At 35.9% G+C, this 23,917-nt stretch overlaps 1 protein-coding gene across 11 annotated transcripts in view; it reads left to right on the plus strand.

Moving 5' to 3' along the window:
• The window catches only part of PCM1 (pericentriolar material 1), a 40,309-nt gene extending 16,392 nt beyond the window's left edge, over positions 1-23,917 (plus strand). For 3 of the 11 annotated variants that reach the window (XM_058023941.1, XM_058023940.1, XM_058023950.1), the window contains 27 exons: positions 926-1,077; positions 1,159-1,288; positions 1,955-2,089; positions 2,526-2,719; positions 3,860-4,057; positions 4,936-5,158; positions 5,279-5,424; positions 6,336-6,526; positions 7,387-7,570; positions 8,223-8,581; positions 9,095-9,253; positions 10,036-10,092; positions 11,251-11,423; positions 11,502-11,630; positions 12,212-12,332; positions 12,639-12,776; positions 13,015-13,148; positions 14,197-14,331; positions 14,859-15,056; positions 17,406-17,465; positions 18,662-18,800; positions 19,493-19,638; positions 20,524-20,593; positions 21,526-21,776; positions 21,961-22,053; positions 22,177-22,300; positions 23,590-23,917. In XM_058023941.1, the coding sequence (XP_057879924.1) occupies positions 926-1,077; positions 1,159-1,288; positions 1,955-2,089; positions 2,526-2,719; positions 3,860-4,057; positions 4,936-5,158; positions 5,279-5,424; positions 6,336-6,526; positions 7,387-7,570; positions 8,223-8,581; positions 9,095-9,253; positions 10,036-10,092; positions 11,251-11,423; positions 11,502-11,630; positions 12,212-12,332; positions 12,639-12,776; positions 13,015-13,148; positions 14,197-14,331; positions 14,859-15,056; positions 17,406-17,465; positions 18,662-18,800; positions 19,493-19,638; positions 20,524-20,593; positions 21,526-21,776; positions 21,961-22,053; positions 22,177-22,300; positions 23,590-23,615 (4,065 nt within the window). In that variant the 3' untranslated portion in view covers positions 23,616-23,917. The remainder of the gene's footprint in view (positions 1-925; positions 1,078-1,158; positions 1,289-1,954; positions 2,090-2,525; positions 2,720-3,859; positions 4,058-4,935; positions 5,159-5,278; positions 5,425-6,335; positions 6,527-7,386; positions 7,571-8,222; positions 8,582-9,094; positions 9,254-10,035; positions 10,093-11,250; positions 11,424-11,501; positions 11,631-12,211; positions 12,333-12,638; positions 12,777-13,014; positions 13,149-14,196; positions 14,332-14,858; positions 15,057-17,405; positions 17,466-18,661; positions 18,801-19,492; positions 19,639-20,523; positions 20,594-21,525; positions 21,777-21,960; positions 22,054-22,176; positions 22,301-23,589) is intronic. The other 8 variants (XM_058023948.1, XM_058023951.1, XM_058023942.1 and 5 more) reach the window with 7 other exon arrangements.

Consider the following 23,917-nt stretch of genomic DNA (forward strand, 5'->3'; position numbering starts at 1 on the left):
ATACACAGAGGTGTATCAGAAATGAAAAGGCTTAACAGTTGGAACCTATGTTTGACAATAGCAACAGTATAAACACAATGTTGTTATTTCAGTATCATACTCCTGTATTATTTCTCAGCATCTAGATCAGTGTTGTTTTTTATCATCACTATAGAGATGCTAGCTGTGCAGTGGTATGAATCAGAATTAGAGATGATTCAACAGCTTTCTTGATAATTAGCCTAATTAATAGCATATCTTCAATCATATTTGCAAGGCTTGTTATGTGTATGTAATCTCAAAGGTACAGTAGGCCCGTGAGCTGTGCCACTCTTGGTCACCAGTGGTCTCTCCTGTTCAGCAGAGTCTTTATGGAGAATGGTTACATTGGAAAACCAAAGCAGCAGTGGGTACAGCTTTCATATTTTCAGTTTGAGAACTAAAAATACAGAAATTATGAAAAAAATAAAAGCAGAACAGAAAACCATAAGACTTTCTCCAAAGTATTTCAGATTTAGTTTTCAAGAGTAGTTATTTTTAATATTTAAGTTCACTGATCGCGGTAAATAGACAATGTTGTTCACCTCAGTCTCCTTCTGTTCCTCCTTATTCTTTCTTCATATCTTTGTATGTTTCTGTCCACTTAGTCACAGGCAAGTGTTTCATGCTTCAAGAATGAGACAAATTATTTACATTTAGAGTGGAAGTTTCAGTAGTTCAGGTTGAGCTAAATAACTTCAAATTCTCTCATTAACTCAATATATCTTCAAGTCATGATGCCATGGTGATAATGACTTCTCAGTTCTTGTGCTGAAGATAAAGCTCTTCAGACTGATTAGTTTTGAAAAAATCAAACCAGACAAACTTGACAAACTAGATATGTTACTTTTTTTTTTTTTTTAATCAACTTGAAAATAGTCTAACTGCCTTTCTGACATCCTTTTAGTGTGATGATCCAGAACCTCAAGGAGCAATTGCAAATGCATCTAATATTGGTGACTTGTTGGGTGAGGGGGAAGAGACAAAGCAACAGCCAAACAATGTCCGAGCAAGTTCCAACAAGTTAAAAAAAGATGTGCGACTGAATGAGAAAGCAAGGTAAGCCTTTGTCAGAGGATGGGAGAGCTGTGCTTTAGGCAACTTCTTGCCAAGTAACATGTGGGTAACTTATCTACACAGAGAGAAGTTCTATGAAGCTAAACTACAGCAGCAGCAACGGGAGCTTAAGCAGCTACAAGAAGAAAGAAGAAAACTGTTTGAAATCCAGGAAAAAATTCAAGTGTTACAGAAAGCTTGTCCTGACCTTCAAGTAGGTAGAATGTATTTCTTTGCTGTCTTAAGGTGTTGAGCAAAGAAACAAAAAATACCTTGCTCACCCTTTTTTTCCCTATGAAAATTGGAAAAAAACCTAAATTGGTAATGCTTGTATACTATAAGCAGGTGTTGTAGAGTTCTGCTTATGTCATTCACTTTTCAATGATTCTAGTTCAGTGGTTAATTTCAGTGTGATTTGTCTTCAGAAGCCTTGAAAGTGTCTTCAAAGATACAGAACCTTCTGTCTTATTTTTAGCCTGAAATTTGTCTGTCCATACTAGTCAGTCACTACTTCTTTACTTCTCTCAGTAGTCATTTGCTGATATTTTGGAGCGATGCTGTGTCTTGAATGCATGATCAACAATTCATTGCATTTTAACTTAACTCTACAGGCTTTATTGTTTTTCATGCTCTTCTTTCTGTGAAGTGAGCAGTAAATTATCGATACTGTGCATCTTGAACATTATATAATAATACATCAGTTTTGTTGATTGCTAGGTGACTTTTGAAATAAATGTTAAAAATTGATTTAAAAATCCTTTTCCCGGGATACTGACTTTCTAGCCTCATAAAGCCTTAACTGTGTTGGGTTTTAACTGCAGGTAAGTTTTAGAAAGCTCTTATATTCTTACATATTTTGCCATTTTGCTTTCTCTTTCAGTTGTCAGGTGGCCTGGGTAACTGCCCAGCAAATAGACAATCTTCACAAGCAACATCAACTCCAGCCATGACTGAGTGTAACACAGCTGGCAAGCCTTTATTTGAATGTGATGAATCATTACCAGTAGGCAATGAGGTATTCCATACTTGATATGCAGTGACTTTAAAAGGGTTTAAAAAGAAGTTACAGGTTGCTTGGACATATTTTAAGTGGCCTGGGGAGTGGAGTAGTAGCTATTTTAACAAAACATATATAACTCCTTTATTTTGTTTCTGGAAAAAAGGAAATACTGACTTGAACTGGCAAGACATTCTCCCCCAAATATAGCAATTGTTACTAAGTATTAATGTGATAGTTGAATTACTTTTTAATTTTTACCATGAAAATTTGATATACTGTAGATGGGTCATCTTTCGAGAAAATGGTGAAAGTATTTGTTGAAACTTGATTTATCTTTGTGTCTTTCTTCACCTTTCCCCCTGAAATTGTCTTTGATATTGATCTGGATATTACTTATTCTTTCCTAAAATTATGCTGGCATTATGTTCTAATTCTTCCATTTTACTGCAAGCAGTTATGGTCTGAGATGAGAAGACATGAGATTTTAAGAGAAGAATTGCGACAGAGAAGAAAGCAACTTGAAGCTTTAATGGCTGAAGATCAGAGAAGGAGAGAGCTTGCAGAAACAATATCTACTGTTGCTGCATCTGTTAAAAGTGAAGGGTCAGAAGCTCGGTGTACTCCACAGCAGAGCAGGACTGAGAAGTAAGAGCACAAGTTATTCTGTATTCATCAATGGGTGCTTCCGTTGTTCAGTAGGATGTCAGTGTTGGGGGCAGTTTCCTCTGTTCATCTGGCCACTGAATGTGATAATTTAACAGAGCAGGAAATTAATTTCTTGGCTTGTGAAGTGACTGTTACTTAGCACCTTTGCCAGTTTTATGGGTTTTCCCAGCATGTTAAGTCTCTTCTGTGCTACTAGTGGGGAAAAGAAACACCTGAGATGAAGAAATTGCATGGAAAATGCCAAATGATCAGAGTAGGTTTTTTTCATCTTTACCCATTTTATAGCATAGTAAAGTAATACAGCTCCAATACAGACAGTAATTTGTCTGTCCCAGTATTAGAAGCAGAATGCAATTTGCATTGGTGAGAATCACAGAATCAACTGGGTTGGAAAAGATCTTGAAGATTGAGTCCAACCTGTGGCCTGAAACCATCTTGCTGATGAGACCATGGCACTGAGTGCCACATCCAGTCTTTTCCTTAAATGCCACCAGGGACTCCACCATGTCCCTGGACAGCCCATTCCAATGCCCAGTCAATCACTAATATCCAGCCTTAACCCCCCTGACTCAGCTTAAGATTGTCCTCATGTCCTGTCACTGATTGCCTTGGAGACGAGGCTGACTCCCCATCTGGCTACACCTTCCTTCCAGGCAGTTGTAGAGAGCAATATGGTCTCCCCTAAAACTCCTCCAGGCTTAAGAACCCCAGCTCCCTCAGCCACTTCTCATAGCACTTGTGTTCCAGTCTCTCCACTAGCCTTGTTGCCCTTCTCTGGATATGGTCCAGCATCCCAAAGTCCTTCCTAAATTGCAGGACCCAGAACTGGACGCAGCACTCAAGGTGTGGCTTAACCTGTGCCAATTGCAGGGGAAGAATGGCCTCACTGGCCACACTATTCCTGACAGAGGCGAGGTTGCCAATGGCCTTCTTGGCCATGTGGGCACACTACTGGCTCTTCTTCAGAACACTTCAGTTCTTTTTGGTGCAACTTGATTAATTGCAGATAGACTTGAAATTGTCAACAGATTGTTTTAATAATTTGTCATAAAATTGAAAAAAAAAAAATACTCATTTTCCAAACACCCCTTTTCTCCCTGACCCTGCAATGTTCCCTAGGACAATGGCTACCTGGGGAGGTTCTACCCAGTGTGCCCTAGAGGAAGAAAATGGAGATGAAGACGGTTATCTCTCTGATGGAGCTGGTCAGGCAGAAGAAGAGGAAGAAGATGCATCAAGTTTGAATGACAGTTTTTCTGTTTATCCCAATAACAACATACCAGAAAATGCCTGTTTTGGTAAAGGAAACAAAGATAGGTTAGTAACCTTATTTGTTGATCTGATGCTTGTCTGAGTATTTGGAAGATGGTGGAAGAAGCATTGCGTTAACTACAGGGCATCCTCACAGCAAAGGAAAATTCTTTCTTATTAGTGGCAGTTTCTTCTCTGAGTCTTTGCAGCTGCAATGTATATAACTGACTTGGTGATTTCTTTTGTTTTCAGTCTTACTAAAAATCTGCCATTGAGCTCTCCAGTTGTGTGGTAGTGGCTTCTGATGCTCCCATTTTTTTTTAATCAGCTTAAAAGATGTGTGAAATTTCATGTGTGAAATTTTTGCTATGATCAGTCTCTTCAAAAATAGTAATTCAGAGAATTAAAGTAACTCTAAATTTTTTCCTTCTAAATTGCTGGCTTCTGTAGTTGTGGAAACTATTTCTTAATTATTGTGAATAGTTTTAACTCCTGTTTACCTGATTGACTTCCTTCATAACATTTACGTGATTAAATGAAAATACCATGTTAAAAAGAATGTATATATCTGCATGTATTATTTCTTCTGGTTTGGATACCAAAATGATTTTAGTAGACAGTGGGCTCATCAGAGGCTGCACTTGTCAACGTATTATGTTGGTGGCTTCTGTTTTCACTGAGTACATGTTAGCAGTAATTGAAAATACTAAAAACAAGACACAGGCACATTGATAGCCATTCCTTTTTTGACAGTCGTAGTCAGGTGGGGAGCTCCTGTTTTTTGTTCAGGATAATTTTGGATTGACAAAATGGCATGTGTAATTAGCTGGCCTGTGCCGTGTGAGTTTTTGATGCACAACTTAAACATAATGTGAATATGGAAGTATCATTAGTTGTTTGAATTATCTGATTTTGTCCTCGTTTTTCAAATTTTCCAACCCCAGGTGGAAAAACTGCCGTCCCCTTTCGGCAGATGGAAATTACCGTCCCGTGTCTAAGGCCAGGCAACAGCAAAACATAAATATGCGGCGTCAGGAAAATTTTCGGTGGATGTCTGAGCTCTCCTATGTGGAAGAAAAGGAGCGATGGCAAGAGCAGATCAATCAGTTGAAGAAACAGCATGAATTTAGTGTCAGCATTTGTCAGACTTTGATGCAGGATCAGCAGGTAGATATGAAGAGCTGTTATTTTGCTGTTCTTATTTGCCTTTTATTCTCTTTCTAACTCCTTCTAGCACTAACTTCTGTTTTTTGTGATTGGTCACTGTTAAATATTTTCTTTCCACAGACCCTCTCTTGCCTTCTGCAGACTTTGCTCACAGGCCCCTACAGCATGATGCCCAATAATGTTGCATCTTCACAAATACATCTTATTATGCATCAATTAAACCAGTGTTACACTCAGCTGACTTGGCAGCAGAATAATGTCCAAAGGTTTGTTGACTGTATTAGTGTTTAACTGTGGAATTTGAAATGCTTCAGTAACAGGAACATGGTTATGTGAATAAAAGATTACAGGTAGTGGTTAAATATGAGACTCTTGAACTTCTAAGTTGATAATGAGCTTTTGAAATTGTGTGTAGCATTTCTGGTTGTCATCTTTTTCCCCCATGACCTCTTTAGTACCTTTGAAAGTACTTTCCTAGTAATCTTCATTGAAGAGAACCAAAAGTTGGCAAAAATCTGTTGCAGTAGTTATTTTCTAATATGCTTTTGTGTCTGTAGTCTTCACTAGACTACCTGGCAAGATTCTGGATTCTAATGGTAATATACAGCAAAAAAGCTTTTTGTCCTTTCTTAGTGTTTTCAGTTACAGTTTGTGCTTTTTACATTCCATTCAGATGATGGAATGTAAGATTCCATGTTCCAAATTACCTTTTTTGACAAAAGATGTAATAGTCATTTTAATTCATTGCATGAAAGTTGAAGCTCTTCATCTCTGTTTTGTATTTGGTAAGTGATATATATGTGCTGTCCTCTTATGCAGTTTTTAAAATCAGTTTTAACCTCAGTTCTGTAAATACTTTGTATATTTGATTGTTTCTGTTGGAGTTTTCAGCTTGCTTATTTCTTTAGTACGTAGTCAGGTTTTTTTGTTCTTACAAGGAGGTTTAAACTGTGCATGCATGACCACTAGTACAGAGCAGTTGATTTTAAACCAACTCAGGATTAAATGTAAGTAATTTTTGTCTTGATGTTTTTTAATAAGCTAAATAGAGTACTTCTTTACATACATTACATGGTGTAGGTGAGATAATATGAAGCTCAAATTACTTGAGTATAAATTTAGTTTTCCCATAATATTCTTGTTTTTCCCCAAGTTGTTATTTTTTCTTATTTTCAAGGTTGAAACAAATGTTAAGTGATCTTATGCAACAGCAAGAACAGCAGTGTCAAGAGAAACCGTCAAGAAAGGAGAGAGGCAGTAGTGCACCACCGCCTCCATCTCCTGTTTTCTGTCCATTCAACTACCCTCCACAACCTGTGAACCTCTTTAGTGTTCCAGGATTTACTAATTTTTCCTCCTTTGCTCCGGGTAAGTATTACTGTGGGTATGAGAAGTAACATGAATTTCAAAAATGGACATTTTCTCATTTAATTGAAATTGTAATGTGAACTTAATGAAACTCAAGTCACTTTTCCTTTATATTGAAATGGTCTTAAGCAGAAGTTTACTGTTTATTGCTGAATAAATAAATATTTTTACTGCAGTATGAAGAGCAAGACTCTCTCAGTATGAAGTTAAATATATTTGAAAAGACTCACTCCATGTAAGGTTTCAAATCCAGCATACAAAAAGCAGTGTTTGAGGCTTTTTACATACCTTCAGCAATCATTTCACAGTTGAAATCAAGTTCTGAGTGAACCATGTAATTGGAAGGTGGCACTTGGTAATTATTTCTGTTGTTCTTAGAACTTCAAGCACTCATGTTTGTTGTAAGTGCTTGTAAATGGAGCATGTTAACTCATTTTTGTTCCCATCAGAGTTACACAGTAACTGTTGATTTGGATACAGTATTCCTAATCTCTTTCTCTAATCTACTTTTGCTGTTGGATTTGGAGGAAAGGAGTGTAGATATTTTACTGTATAACTCAAAAGTAAACAAAACTGTCTTAATATATTTCAGTCTTATTAGGAAACCAGGAAATAGGCATAGTTTCTTGAAGGACCTTGATTTCCATTGATGGGATTGTAGTATCTATTAGTGTTCAAAACCTGCACTAAAGATAAATTCTGCTTGTTTACGTGCTTTCACGATGAAAACAATTCTTGCTTACTTCCCCAGTGTATATTTGCTCATAATTCCATGCTGCCACATAGTATGTCTCAAATTTGAATTTTACTGCACAAGTAAATGATGTAGTTATCTTTTGACTCTCTTGTTTACTTTGTAGGTATTAACTGTAATCCAGTGTTTCCATCTGGTTTTGGAGATTTTGCACATAATGTTTCTCCACGCAGCAGTGAGCAGCAGGAGCAGCAGCATCCTCTAGATCAAAATACTTCTGGGAAAACTGAGTATATGGCATTCCCCAAACCCTTTGAAAGCAGTTCCTCTAATGGAGCAGAAAAACAAAGGTATTGAATGTCAAAGTGCAGCTCTCCCTTAATAATTTCTCCTCCCTTTTCTGGGGCTTAGGGGAATTCATCATTCATTAAGGGAATTTATTGTCATAGAATTACTATATGAGCTTGACTTTTGTAACTTCTAGTTTCATATCTTTCATTTTTCCAGTAGTGTTCTGCTTTTCTATATATTAATTAATGTATCATTTCATGAAAATTTTAAAATTAAATGCAGTCTTGGAGTGGTTTTCCAACACTTTCTGTAGGTGGAGTAAAATTTTGTTTCTGTGGGATTGTTTTGAAACTGAGTTGTTTGAATAGAGGATGTACTTTCAGTGAATGCTAATTTTTTTTGTGCTACTGTAGATTGTACTGAATGTTGCTTTAAGAAATGTTTTGACCTGTGGTACTATTTGAACACAGCAGTAGCTGCATTAATATATTCATATTGAAATCAGTGATAGATAAATGGGAAGTTCCATTCTCCATTTGGAAGGGTTCTCTGGAGTTATTTATTTTTCAATATTTGTTTGATGTCTAAGTAACAAGGGCAGATAATTTGCATTACAGTTAAACTGTTTGCCTGGTAATACATGACATTTCTATCTGAGAGATCAGGTTATGGTATATTGAAATTGATCTGTTGGTCTTTCTTTTCTGACAGAAGGAATCATAGACAACCTGAAGAGGAAATGGAGAAAAGATCAACTTGGCTTGATGATAGCCAAGAAACGAAGAAAGATGATCAGTCTCAGCTGAATGTTGGTTTTGCAGTTTCAGTACAAAATACTGCTTCTGGTCAGAAAAATCAGTGTGATATGAGTCGGAGAAGAGAGTTTGATGAAGAGTCTTTGGAGAGTTTCAGTAGCATGCCTGATCCAATAGACCCAACTACTGTGACAAAGACATTTAGATCTAGAAAAGCATCAGCACAAGCAAGCCTGGCATCAAAAGATAAAACGCCCAAATCAAAGAATAAGAGGAAGAGTTCTTCTCAGCTAAAAGGCAGAATTAAAAATGCTGGTAGGTTGTAAAGTAATCTTGGATACTGTGGCAAACTTGGCTTGGATTATAATCATTACATTCCAGAGAATTTGCTCTCAGTAAATAGTATAATAATGGCAATAAGTTATTGAAATGACTTAATTTTATACAATACAACTGCATCCAGTTTTTTAGGATTTCAGTCAATGGAAAATAACCATTTGAGAGGATCATGGATGCAGATACATGCAGATTTAAAATAAGGAGAATCTTCTTCATTTTCTTCTCGTTCAAACTCGATTATTTGCTGAAAAAAAAGCTTTGTTAAAATTGTGAGAAGAGAGGGACAGTACTAGTTAGTATAGAAGTACTGTTGGAGTTGCTGAGGATTTAGTACTACTGTATGGCTTCAGTATGCAGAGGAAGATTTTAGTATAGGAAACATCATTAGTATTTTGCATCTTTAAGAGTGCCCTTGAACAAATTTCCTGAAGTAATAAAACATTTTGTAAGCTGTTTCTTTATTTCTTCCCTTTCATTTCCTCCCATTAGGTTACGAAAGTGCAAGTGCTTCTAGTGTGTGTGAGCCCTGCAAGAACAATAAAAGCAGACACTCTGATGATGTGGTTCATGCAAAGGTGTTCAGCAAAAGGAATCAGGAGCAATTGGAAAAAATAATTAAATACAGTAGATCTACAGAAATGTCTTCAGGTACTCTTTTCTAATTGTTTAATTATTTTGTTTACTTATGTGAGTAAGGGACCTTAGTTGCTAGTGTGTTATTTAAATGCAGTGTGTTTTGGCAGGAAGACAGGACTATATATTTAGCATGTGAATTTTGCATTTTAATTTCTAAGGATGCTGTAAATGTAAATGTGTAATTTGATATTAATTGCTTTTGGGCATTTTCTGTATATTAAATACTTGATTAAAGTAATTTAGAAACCTTTTACCATACAAAAAGCAAAAATGTAGCCAATCTCGCCTATTGTTGGTGATTTTATGGAAAGTAACTGTTAAACTGATAAAACTTTGCTTAATGTTTAAACTACATCCTATACTGCATACATGTCTTCTTCCTATTTGTGCTTAAATGAGCCCCATCAAATACCATTCAAATTCAGTCTTTTAACATCACATAAACCCTTACATTTTTGCCATCTGCACTGCTTTTCTTGTATCGAGATCATAAAAATTCTCGCTCCTGTGCCTTTTTTGGTTCTGCCATTATTTCTGTTTTGTTTAAGAGATGCAGAAATTTTAGTCATTGTAGCACAATATAAAGCTTTGCCAGTGTAGCTATGTCCACACTAAGAGCTGTTTATTAGTGTACGTAATAAACTTCACTGCTCAAGTTCTCATTCTCACAATAAGCAGCTCTGATGTGGTTTGGATGACTAAGCAGTCTTCCTCCTGCTGTTTTGTATAGACCCTGTCTTTATTTCTGGTGCACATTTTTGTGTTTATCACTGTCTATCCCCACTTTCCTACAGCGCATGCTAGGAGAATTCTGCAGCAGTCTAACAGAAATGCATGCATTGAAGCGCCAGGTAATGCATTCACTGCTTAGCTTCAACAATATGCTATTACTTTTTTTTTTTCTTACCTTTGGTCCTGTAACTCACTGTTTAGCAGATGTTCAAGGTTAGTGCTATTGCAGCACCTTCCCTATAACCAAGACAAGAGAAGTAACCTTGCATGAAGTGCAGTGTTACCAACTGCTTTGAATTACAGTTGTGGAGAACGTGGTTACCATGTTCTTGATTAGTAACACAAATAGAAAATATGGAGGTAGATACTGCATCAAAAAATTTATTTCAGTAGGCATTTTTAGTATGTTTAAAAGCTGCTATTACCTATTAGTAATGGGAGAGGGATGCAATTTGTGGTAACTTTTCAAAGGTTGAAAAAGCTTGCTTGTGCTTAAAAAATTGGTCAACTATTTGCAGATAATGAAATTGCACAGTAATGTTTGCTGTATTGCTAATAACTTCATTAACTTGAATACTAACAATTACACATCTGTTAAACTGAGTTTTCCAAATTTAGCTATGTTTCCATTCAGCACTTCCCAAATAATGCATGTAATAATTTGATTGTTGTGATGCAAGGATAATCCTTAATTTTCAAATGAATGGGAGATTTGTTAGGCAACACATCGTCTTATATGTAATAGAGTTTAAGGGTAGGAGGTTTTTTGTGAACTTAGTGATACTAAACATGTATGAGAGTGTAGCATTTATGTTGGCAAAGAGTGGCTTTCTAGAGTTCAGCCTAAAGCTTTCTTAATGCTGCTTGTGTTGCAGAAGTGTGGACTGCTTGTACTATATAAACCTGAGACCGTTCACTATCTTTCTTGAAATGTCTTGAAGCTCCATTTTCAGTGTTTAATACTTATTCTGAAAGCATCATTGTGCTGTGTGCAGTATTCTCTTTTATAAACAATACTTTCAAAAGGTATTGTTCAGAAGTGTAAAGAAAATTATTTTTACAATTGCTCTATATTGTATTTTATATATTGAAGATTGCATAAAGTATAATTTAAGAATGTTTGCCCTTCAGGAAATTAATAAGCTTTATGAAAGCAGCTATATTGGGAATATGCAATGACTGGGATATAATTTGTAAACTCATAAGTTGCATATCTGATAGCCTGTTAAGTGGATGCCTGTCAAGGACTTAACAAGTTCCTTTATTTTTTTCTACAGAAACTGGTAGTGATCTTTCTATGTTTGAAGCTTTGCGAGACACAATTTATTCTGAAGTGGCAACTCTTATTTCTCAAAATGAGTCTCGTCCCCACTTTCTTATTGAACTTTTCCATGAGCTTCAGCTGCTAAATACAGATTATCTGAGGCAAAGGGCTCTATATGCTTTGCAGGTATGCACAGATTTTTGATTTTATTTATGAATCAAGCAAACCTTAGATCTTTTTACAGCATAGATTATCTTTTTCCAGGATATCGTGACCAGACATTTATGTGAGAAAAATGAAAAAGGGAAGTGTGGAAAATCACTGAATTCTTCAACATGGGTAGCATCAAATTCTGAACTCACTCCTAGTGAAAGTCTTGCTTCTACAGATGATGTAAGTGTTGAAATTCAGAAGCTACTGGCAGCTTTTCCTGTATTTCAGTTTGCACACATATATGCTTGTCTAGTGAAATATACTATGGAATGAATTTTGTTAAAATTAGTATCGACTTACACAGGCTTTTCTAAACAACTAGTGGCAAAAGAATCAATGCAAAAGTGATAAAATATGGAAGGATTCTTGGTACTGCAAATGAGTGATGTGTCAGGAGTGAATGAAATGTGGAGAGGGATGTAAATAGGAAACTGATATATTCAGAGCCAAAATCCTCTCCTGAGTAAGGTCAGGACAAGTACTGATCACATGATTCTCCAAAATTTTTTGCTTGTATTTAAGAAATCAATTACACCTCTGTACAGTTTCTTACATGTTTTGCACTTGAAGTATTTGAAGTAAGCATGGTAGATTAACCTGATGGATTTATCACCTGAAAGTAAGGTTGTTCTCCAGTCAGGCAGTCTTATGACAAACCCTGATACCACAACAAGTCACTGAAAAGAGTTGCAGGCTTGTTCACACATCTGTGAGAATATGGTGTGTTCCTTCTTTGTATTCAGTTGTCTGGTATTTTTTAGGAAACTTTTGGCAAGAACTTTTCTACAGAAGTATGTCAAGATTGTGAACAACCTGATGCAGACAATGGCAGTACTATGTCTACTTCTTCAAATTTTGAACCCTTTGCCACTGATGACCTTGGTGAGAATGATGTGACTTAGTGTTTTAAGTGTTACTCCCTCCCTCCCTAAGTGCCTGCAATTGTCTGCACTTTAGTACACTGTTATTTGATTTTTAGTGTGTAATTACATGTTTTGTAAGAAAAAACATAATTAAATGAGCTAATTGTGAAACACAGAGTTCATCAAAGTGTGTAATAAAATATTACAACTAGTTATATGTGGATTTCAAAATTTGGGGCCTTAAAGTCAATTTAATAATTGTTTATTTGTCTATCAATTGAAAACTTTTTATTTAGATTAAAAAGTGTTTTTATTCTAAATATAGGCAACACAGTGATTCACTTAGATAAAGCTTTGTCTTGGATGAGGGAATATGAGCGTATGAAAGTTGAAGCTGAAAGTACCCTTGACTCTGAGGGCTGCTCTAGTAATTTTCAGGGTGCTTCTGCTGCTAAATTAGAAGGTATGCATATATATGTATATTTTGCTTAGTTTTAGAAAATAATTATAGTAACTATCAAGCTAAATTGCTTTCCTCTTTATTTATATTGAAAACTTAGCAAAGTTTGAAAGGATATTTGCATACTTAAGGAAATAAGATTTCTTTTTTAAAATAAATTTTTGAAAGTAATATTTCTTTAATAGTAATGTTCAATGTATTAAATGTACTGCCTTTTTTTTCTTCTTTTTGTTAAAACAAGGTCCAGGAACCGGTGAAAGTCAGTCTGTGCCACAGTCAGGTGATGTTTCTGCAGTTCCATGTCCTCGCATAGATACTCAGCAGCTTGACCGGCAGATAAAAGCAATTATGAAAGAGGTCATTCCTTTTCTGAAGGTAAGGGCTCTTTATAATATGGTATGAATTAGAAGAGTAAGAAAAGCACTTATATAATTGCACAGAAGAGCATTATCTAAAATCTAAAACTTGCCTCTTAGAAACAGCTGCCAATAAATATGTGTTCAGTTGCAGACTCTGCTGAAGATGAAGTAAGACTTAGATTTTCCACAGAAAGATTCTGTGTAGTTATTAATAGGAGAAATGAATGGTGAAGTTTCTAGATTTTATAGGGCAGGTGAACTTGACATCACAAAGAATAGAGGTTGCTTGCTCTAGAGCTGAAAAAATTAAATATAAAAATGTTTGAGAATGTACTTCTGAAATATTTGGTGCCTTTTAGCAGACAGAACTGAGATCACTAATTAAAACTGCTACATGTACAGTAATAGGATTGAAGAATATCTCTGAGTAGTTGATTTTTTAACATTATTTTCTCCTGTTTACAAATATCTTTAAAGTTGTTGAGAACTTTTTAACTACTGGGACTACAAAGAGGAAATGTTCTTCTTTAAAGAAGGAGAGCTAGTCACAGTTCTTTGCAAGGTTGGAGAGCAGAGAAGATGGAGTTAGTTAAGGCATCTCCCTGTTCTCTTTGATAGAATGCACAGTGTATAAGCTTAGGTTTGTCTAATGAGGTATTTGGTGATACTGAGTTTAAAAACTATATTGTTGGCATGCCAGAGTCAGAGTGCCTCAAGACTTGTTCTTTTTTTGCAATTTTAAGGCTGCATATAAGAGTAGATGTCTTAATATGCACTTCAGTACACTTGTGTACACAGCCACAATATATGAAGCTCCTTAGTTTGGCCAAACGTTATAAGATGCCAAGTACTCATGTACTGGAAAACTGAGATAAATCTCTGTTTGTTGTGACCAAGCAGTCATTTATGAAGTATGGTGTTTGTGAGATTGATTGGGACTTTTTGGTGGTGTGCTTTTCTTTAGTGGACAAGTGGGTTTTTTATAGATTAATTTCTGTACTTGAGTTGATGGCTAGTTTTTCTTTTGAAGTGCTAACAAAGCTCATTCTGTTGTACTTGTGTAGGAACACATGGATGAAGTATGCTCTTCTCAGCTACTGACATCAGTAAGACGTATGGTCTTGACTCTTACGCAACAAAATGATGAAAGTAAAGAGTTTGTGAAGTTCTTTCATAAGCAGCTTGGCAGTATACTTCAGGTTAGTAGTTTTTCAGTTCTGTTTTACAGCACTCAAGTTGGCTAATGAGCTGACTTCTCTGAAGTTGTATTTTACACCTTGAATAGCACAGCTGCTATTCTCCCTCACCTTAGATACAGTGATGAGATATTACCTTTGTTCCTAAACAAATTATTTATGCACATGGAACATCTTTTCTGTCAGAGCCAGGTAGTGAGAGATGTATCTCTAGCCTGTTGCTGTCTTCAAAGAGAGCTCTGGTGATGCTTTTCATGGACATCTTGTGTAAATTCCTGAAAATCTGTAGTTTGCACTTTTTCATTCTTCTTTTTTTTCTACAAGCATGGAATTTAAATCATGAGCTTATTAAGTTCTTGTTATGTGACTAGAGATTCCATGTAAAATCTATTTAGAGCACTAAAACTTTTTTAAAAAATATGAGTTTATATATACATAACTAATTTCAAGTTATTAGAAATATGAAAACTGCTTAGTCTTTAAAGCTTGAAAGCCTATTTCAGAAACTGAAGAATTATTTCTCTTCACAGGATTCACTGGCAAAATTTGCTGGTAGAAAATTAAAAGATTGTGGGGAGGATCTTCTTGTGGAGATCTCTGAAGTGTTATTCAATGAATTAGCGTTTTTTAAACTCATGCAAGACTTGGACAACAACAGTATTTCCGTGAAGCAGAGATGTAAACGAAAAATAGAAACCACGGAAGTAATGCAGTCTTATGCTAAAGAGGTTTGTTTTATTTTATTTTCGAAAAATCTAGCATTTGTGAGATTGCTAAGTATGTGTACTTTCTAAACTAGTTTGATTGCCTTATTTTTTGCATTATTTGCCTTAAATGCATTATTATATATTTGTTTATTTATTTAGTTTACAAGTTGCTGTGTAATCACAGTATTGCTTGTGTAGGAGTGTGAATTGGTTTTCCTCAGCAAGAGCAAATCCTGTGTTACAGATGGCTATCTGTTAGAGATGTCTAATTGTATAGATTTTGTTTATAATTCAGAGGAAATGTTTTAATGGTTTTATGTGAACATATGAAGGAATTAATAAGTATTAAAATAGTTTTAACACCTGGGGCCATTGAGTAGTTTAACCCCAGTAGGCAGCTGAGCCTCTCACAGCCACTCAGTCCCATCTGAGGGATGGGGAGACAAGCAGAAGGGTAAAACAGAGAACCCTCATGGGCTGAGATAAAGACACTTGAATTTGTAAAGCAAAAGCTGCACATGCAAGCAGAGCAAAACAAGGAATTCATTCACCACTTCCTCTAGGCAGGCAGGTGTTCAGCCACCCCGAGGAGAGCAGGTCTCCATCACATGTAATGGTGACGTGGAAGTCAAGCACCATCACTTGGGATCTCCCCCTCTCCCTCACTCTTCACCCAGCTTCATATGCTGAGCACGATGCTGTGTGGTGTGGGACATCCCTTGGGTTAGTGAGGGTCATCTTCCTTGGCTGTGTCCTCTTCCAAGTGCTGTGCACTCTGACCTCTTGCTTTTGGGGTGGGGTAAGGAGCGGAGAAGGTCCTGACTCTGTGGAATGCTGTTTGGGAGTAATGAAAATATCCCTGCACTGTTGACCCTGTGTTGAACACAAATCGAGAACACAGCCTCATGCTATCCACTGTGAAGAAGTTTAACTCTATCCCAGTGTATTGGTTTTGCATGGCCCTACTACACCCAGCTAAGTATTTTGACATACTGGAGGTCCCAGTTCATTATCTCTTTACTTTGCCTGCTGGTTTCCTTGCATCATCTTTAAAAAAATAAGAGTAAATCCTCTGAAGTTGTCATGTAGTTGGTTTGTTGGCATATGCAGAAAGAATTAGTTCCTGGATTTGGTATGTAAAATATATATAGTATTTTCAGAAATATTTGAGACTGTAGGACATATTCTTGCTCTAAAAAGCAAACTTTGGCTAGGTTTCACACCATTTACATTATTAAGTTTAGTATTGCTTTTATTGGGAGCATATCTGTGTTTTTTTAAGTTGCATGATCTGTTTACAAAGCAAACAATAAACCAGATCATGTTAATGTATTTATGATTTCAGTATCATTTCAGCTTTCTTCTAGAAACACAAATACCAAAACATACCCTTAATTAATTTTTAAATGCCAGCAAAAGATATTTTTTTTGAACCTGTTATGAAGTCCTACAAGTATTTTTAGGTGTACCACCAGTTGTACTTCAAGATAATAAATTCAGATATTTCAATAGTATGGCTGGTATTGTGGAGTGCCTTGTAAAGAGGCCAAAGGAACACTGAATCCAGAAAGATTTAGACATGACTTCCTGTTTTATCGGAAGTTGTCCATTGGCAACTCAGAGCAGGTATAAACTCAATCTCATAGCAGGTATAAACCAACTCTTTATGTATCTTTGTTACATAAAGAGTTAGTTTGTACCTGCTATCAGAAAGCATGGAGCTAGCTTAGATTCAGTATTTCTTCTCTCCTGGAAGACAAAATTAGGGTTAAAGTAAATGTTTGCCTCATTGCTGTGGCGGAGGCTCAGATTGAATAAAGCCAGAGATGAGCCAGAAGTCATAGGCCTTGGTTACTTTGTACAGCCCTGTGCAATTATCTCTGTGTGGTCTTTACAGCCCTCAACTCTGGAATCCTGATGCAGACATATTTGGTCTTGCTCGAGTTTCTGACTCTCTTGAGTCCAGCAAAGTAACTGCTGAACACACAGCTCTTTGTCTTGATCAGAGTTAGAATCATGAAGTGGTTTGAGTTGGAAAGGACCTTAAAGATCATCTAGTTTCAAACTACCCTGCCATGATGTATCTAATTCTATGTGCTAGATGTGATTCAACCACAGAATGTAGGATTAGCCCAATATAAACATAATTGTTTACATAAGAAGGGTTAGCACAGATTTTTTTTAATGCTTGCAACTCTGAAATTTTGAAGACATCTCTGTGTACAAAAGTCCCTGTGGTTTCCTGCTGTTTTAAGATAGCAATTCTTAGTGAGATTAGCATTTCAGCCTGGCTTTCATTAAGTCATAGTTTGATTCAGTATTTCCAAGTTATTTCAGTTTAGAATTGAAGACAGTTTGTGTTTCTTCTAGGCAAAAAAAGGTCTCCAGGTGGATGTTTGTTCTTCTGTTGAAGATGTCGATGAGGACAAAGTATGTGTATGCCTTTCAACTGTCTTTATTCCTCAGATAATTTCATAGGTCACTTAGTCTTACTGTTGTCTGTCATAGGAATCAAGTATCTGTAAGCAGCCCATTTTCCAGTCTTTAGAAATTTATTAATCTCTTTCTGTTATTTTCAGTCATTTATTTTATCAAAGGTACAAAGTAAATTATAATTTGCGTTTCTAAGGACAGCTTAACTATTTATAGCAGTTAACATTTTCTTTGTTAATGGTATGGAATAAGTTAATTTACTTTCCATTTTCAGGAGAAAGTAGATGTTCTGAATTGGGACATGTGGTATTTAAGTTCTCAGAGTCCCAGCCTTACTGTGCTCTGAGTATGAAATGTTAGTGCTCAGATTTTGTCCCTTTTCTTTTCATGTTTCTTTTGAAAATCACTGATATCACTGGGGAGATGTGTTGTGTATGAAGTTTCAAATGGTCAGCTGGAATGTTCAGCTTTCTCCAGTGAAGGGAATGGTACAAGTATATATACCAAGCAGAATGTTGATTGCTATCCTAAATGAGTATAGGTACAGGAGTAGGCATGTATGGGAGTGGAGCCAGTGCTTTCTTCTAGGGCTTAGAGCTTCTGCCACACTGCTTTGGAAGTTAAAGCAGGTAGTTAGTTGTACATCACTTGTTACAGTTGCTGTAGTGTAGAAAAGTCCTTTCAAGATTTGGAGCCAAACTCAGGGCTTTTCTTTGAGGTTCATACAGGAATGCAGAATTTTCTCATTTAGCATATTTAGCAAATCATTCAGCTGAGGAGATATTGCTAAAGAAATGAGAAGCTGCAGTTAGGAATATTTTTATTCCTCATTGAGGAGGAGCAGGGAAGTTGCTGCAAGGTTATAAGGCAGGTGTGTTTCTCTTCTTGATAATGACAAATCTAATTGAAAGGGTTTTTAAACCTGGCATGCTGATCAGTGTCAACCTTGGCAGATAATGACATACTCAAGAGTTACAAGGTCCTCGAAAGCTGTGTCTGAACAGGGCCATGTTCTGACGTTCTGTTAATGAGTATTATTCTGCTGTATTCATTTCAGGGCTGTAAGGACTATTTAAACTGCTTAGATTTTTAGTAGATACTTTTTAACTTCTGAGAAACAGCTCCTTTATGCAGAAACCTTAGTGTAGTCTTTACATAAACATGAAATTGTACAGTATTGCATGTTTTCCTAGGACAAGGATGAGACTGAAACTGCTAAACAAGTGCCGGACTCAGAAGCGGGTGCTGGTAACAGAGTGCCTGAAAATACTAGATCTGATGCATCTGATCAAGAGGAAGATGAGGAAAGTGAAAGTGGTCCAGTGGCAATAAGTAAGGAACTTTTATATAGTTGATTACTCAGTGCTTCCACTGTAGTTTTGACCAGCTAATTTTACAACAGGATTTGCATGAAGTAGTGCTATGTAACACATTCTCTCACAGATTTTATAGTCAGTCCTTTGTCAGTGAAAGTTTTGCAGTACTGTATTTCCTAGTGTTACGTCAAGGGTTAAATATTCCAATTAGAGGAAGTAATTTTTTTCATAATCGGTAAATTTGTAAAAATATATTAGAAGAGGATTCATTAGGTTATATATCCTGTCTTAGTTGAACTCCAAGTTTCTCAGACTTTAACCTGAATGATGTGAAAGCTGTGCAAATTTTATGCAGTTTTTAATTTAAACAATGTGGCTTTTTAAAATGTGCTTTTACTTTAATGTAAAGCTTGCATTTGTTTGTTTATTTATTTGTTGTCCTGATTTTTGTCTTACATCAACTACTTCTGGCTTGGATTCCTTTACCATTTACATTCTTTGCACCAACTTGTTTATAACTTTGACATTTCACACGGACGTGGGTGTTAGTTCATAATATAGCTGATGTGAAACATAGAGATCTTTGCAAGTTGAGTTGTTACTGTATCTTAATCTTAAAGAATGTTTTGAAGTAAGGGATATCATTGCATTAAATTCCCCAACAGGATTTGGCAATTCAAAGGTGGTTTTACGTTGATTTGCCTTTAGGTTTGTCAAAAGCAGAAACCCAGGCTCTGACTAACTATGGCAGTGGAGAAGATGAGAATGAAGATGAAGAAATAGACTTTGAGGAAGGACCTGTTGATGTGCAAACATCACTACAAGCCAGCAGTGAAACAACTGAAAATGAGCAGGTACAGACAAAATTGTAAAAGCAGAACAAACATGTGCCAGTGCACACCTTTTCAGTACATATATCTGTGTGCCTCATTTTTCTTCTTGCACTTTTTTCATACTATTGAAAGTAAAAGAATAATACAATAAATTGTATGATGCCAGTAGGTGCTACGTGCAAAATGCATTCCTCACTTGAGTTTATTACAGCTGATGCTAAAGTAGATGGATGGACAGAGACTAAACTAGTGTTTACATCTGCTATGAGAGAGGAAAATCTGGTAAGCTACAAGCGAGAAGTTTAACTTTCAAAAAACCATCATTTTAAACCTTTAAGTAGTTCTTTCTTCGCGTTTGCCGAGATCAAGTTCTAATTGGGGGTAATTCACTCTTGTATTCTAGCATGTCTTTTGTTTGTGTTTCATCCCTTTTGTGATAATTATTTCTGGAACAATGGTGAAATGTTATTGGGTATGATTGTCATTTCACTCTTAGTTTTCTTAAAATTTTAATATGTGTGACCTTGTTTTGGAGAATTGTCAGTTCTTTATATATTAAATAAGACTGACAATCTATTGAAACTTTGGTTTGCTCAACATTAGGCAAGGATGTGACTGGAACATTTTACTTTAAAACAGTAGATCCTTTAAGTGGAACCAGAGTTTTCCTGGGAACTGCTGCAGTGAAAAGAAAATGTTCAGATAAAACATGCCTATCAGTGTTAGTAGTTTTGTAAATTGTTACTGACCAGCTGGCAAGTAGGACTTGCTGTCTTTATTTCAAACTAGTGAAAAGACAAATTCATGGAGCAAATGAACAGTGTTTTTATAGTTAGTAAATTAGCCAATAAGCTATGAAGCTAATCAGTAAAATTTTGTTCTAACTCATTTTTACCTTCCCAATAGACTTCTAACCAAGAGTTGAGTAAGCCAAAAAGTAGTGAAATTTCATCATCAGAACAAGAGCCTGCTAAAGGTAAGCCCTGTATGCAGTAATACTTTCATATGAATTTGCATAGGGTGAGAATTGTCTTGGACAATTCTGTGATGCATGTAACTAAGAGAAAGATGACCAGATTTACTGGACTGTCTGTTTCATGGAACTGTATCAGTTGCCTGGATGTACCTGTGTTGATATTGACACAGTAAACCTTTTAAAGAGGAAACATGGAACAATCTTTCTTAGGTAGATGTGGTTTTTGATGCTTGACATGAGCAAGAATTTTAGCTGCTTGTTGCAGCTCTTGGCACACAAATGTGTCAGAATTAATGTGTTAAAATGTTTTGATGTTCAGATTTGTCTTGTACTTGTTTTTTCTGCTACTACTGTTTTACTAGTTATTGAAATGTCTATTTTAAATTTTTTTTCTATGAGTAATGTTGTAACTGATTAAGAGTAAAGAAATGCTTTCCATCAAAAGAAGGGAACATTACTGGTCTGTATGAATATTATTTCTAGTGTAACTGTTATTACCACCTTCCCTGTGCTTTTCTGTTGCAAACATTAGTTTTGTTCTTGGCCTTTTTTTGTAGGCTAAAAATCAATATTAGAGTGGCAAAATATTAAGGTATTTACTGTTCTGTGTTATATCTCCTCATACCTAGAATGAATATTTTGTAGTAGGTCACTTAGTTCTGGAAGTTGTTTATTGTGGGTTTTAAAAAACTTTTTTCAGTCAGAAATCAAGTCACATACTCTCATGGGATAAATTGCTTATACTTAAGTGTGTAAGGGTACAAATAACTGATGTTTTACTTCAATCAGCTTTGGGTTGTCTAAGAGACTATAATTCACTTTCATTGCTCATTTGTAGCTTTGGATTATAATTTTTAAAAGAATAATAATTTTTGTACATTCAGAATATTTTACTGTCTGTCCCTAGTTGAAATGTAATTCTGTGGTTTTAGGTGAACAAGATATGGCTGCAGCTGTGCATCATTACCTCAGTGCCATGGAGAATACACCAGCTTTAACAGCCAATACCCCAGAGTCCTGTGTAGCAGCCACTGTGAAAACTGAAGGATCAAGCTCATCTTTGGCAGTGAATGAAACTCAAACACCAGATACCACATGTGCAGAAAACAAATCTGGTGCAAGTTCTGAAAGCTCCATGGCTGGCAGCCCTGATACAGAGTCACCTGTGCTAGTGAACGAATATGTGTGTATATTTCAGTTAAAATCCATCCAAGAGAAATTATAAGCTTTTTATATTTCAGTGTTATTTCTGGTTTGCAGTCTTGTTTTGTTCCCATCTGCAAATTTGATTTTAGTATACTTCAATAGTTTTGGAGTGAAAAGAAAACAAAGTAGCACTTCCTAAATACCACAATTTTTATTAACAGGAACCTGGTTCTGGAAATGTAAGTCAAAAATCTGATGAAGATGACTTTGTGAAAGTTGAAGACTTGCCCCTCAAACTTGCAGTGTATTCAGAGGTATTTTGCTAGTATTTGTGCAATTGTTGTTTAGAAGTGTATGTGTAACTGTAAATGTCTGTGTTACCCAGACAGCAGCAAGAATTATCCAGAATTTTCAGATTTGCTTTTTCTGTTACAAAGGCAGATATAATGAAGAAAATGGAAACAGAGGCCCAAACCAAGAGTTTGTCTGATGAATTACTGGATGGAGGTGGAGCTCAAAGTCAAGAATTAGTCGGAGATGCCCAAACATTGAAAGAACCTGGTAATTTTTTTCTATATTCTGTACACATATTGGGAAAACACTCAGGAGTGCTAGAATTTAAATATTGCTGATTGAAGTAAGCAGTTACAGTAGTGCAGTAAAAACACTGGGTTTTGTTATCATGCATTTGAAAGTGTTGTATTGATATGAAGGGATTTTATCTTGCTGTCCATCTCCCTTCTATATACTTTTTTAGATTCTGTGGCTGATAAAGTCATAAAAGTTAATATATTTAAAGTGGATGTCACAACATAATGGTTTTGAAACTTATTCAAATGGAGCGGTATTTTTGTTTCTTGTTACACAAGCTTGGGTTTAATAATACTGTAAATTATAATTGCTCTTATCTGATTTAATAACACTCAGTATAAGTTCCTGACAGACTGCTCAGTGCTTTTGTGAACATTCAAGAGTCTTTTCAGAAGAGTTAAACTTCTCCTCAGAGAGAAATAAAGTTTTTTTCATGTGAAGTATACCATGTGGTAGAAAAAAGTTCCAGTGTGTATGACAGCAATAAAATGTTTCACTTTCATGAAATATTATTTATGCAGATACATTGATAAAGCAAGTGAGAGAAAATGGTTTTTGTGGGCTTTTTAAAAACTTTTTTCAGTCAGAAATCAAGTCACATACTCTCATGGGATAAATTGCTTACACTTAAGTGTGTAACGGTACAAATAACTGATGTTTTACTTCAACATTTTGAAGTAAATTGGGATTATGCTGTAATATTGTCACAGAATTACAGTATTCAAGACTTCTGTTTTATTGTTAGACTTGTGATTCTCCAGTGGAGTGTACGGTATTGGCATACATAAAGGACATGAACTGGGTATTCTGATAGTAGCAGTTTTCTGCTAGTGTGCTTCCTTCCAATTCCTCAGATAGTATAAGCTGATGAACCTGCTTTTCATTTAATGCATATGCAGTCGTAGCACAGGTTTTTTTCCAGAGCAAAGTGTGAGAAAAGGTGCATCTTTCCTTCTGTTTTGGTCACTGCCTGTTCAGCCTTGTGCTTGTCACAACTCTGGCAGCACAAGCCTGTTGTGCCCATTGGTGGCTGCTGATGCCCAGGGCTGCTGTGGGAGCAGTCTGACCAAGAAAGCCATGCCACACCTAAGTTGGAGCTAACTCTACGCCATTAAGCTCTGCATGGTGGGGATGGCTGTAGCTGTTCACGTAAGCTGTGGCTCAAAATGCTTGTGAGGATGAAATAGCAGTTGAAATGTGGTAATGAGCTGTTTGATGCCTTGTAGATATTAGACAATGATTTTATTCTTATTTTACAGAAACTTTTGGAGCTCAAATTGCATAAGAATTACCCGAAGATGTCTGCACTAATAAACTCTATGTATACAAATGCATAAAGATCAGTACTAATTTCCCAGAATTCTGGAAGTGTATAAAAATGTAAAATTTTTAACATGCTGCCTCTTAGGATAGGTATGTGATCTTCTGCCTGTGGCAGTTTAAACAGCTGGAACTGAATCCACTTCTATTCAGTTTTGCTGCACTGTTCTTTTTCTGTCTTAATTTTTTATTTTTATTGTGACTTGTTTGGTAATTTTTAAATTGTTCACAATGGTAGTTTTAAATAAAGTTTGGACTTGTCTGTAA

This window comes from Melospiza georgiana, chromosome 5 (assembly GCF_028018845.1).
Source record: "Melospiza georgiana isolate bMelGeo1 chromosome 5, bMelGeo1.pri, whole genome shotgun sequence".
Taxonomy (NCBI): Eukaryota; Metazoa; Chordata; class Aves; order Passeriformes; family Passerellidae; genus Melospiza; species Melospiza georgiana.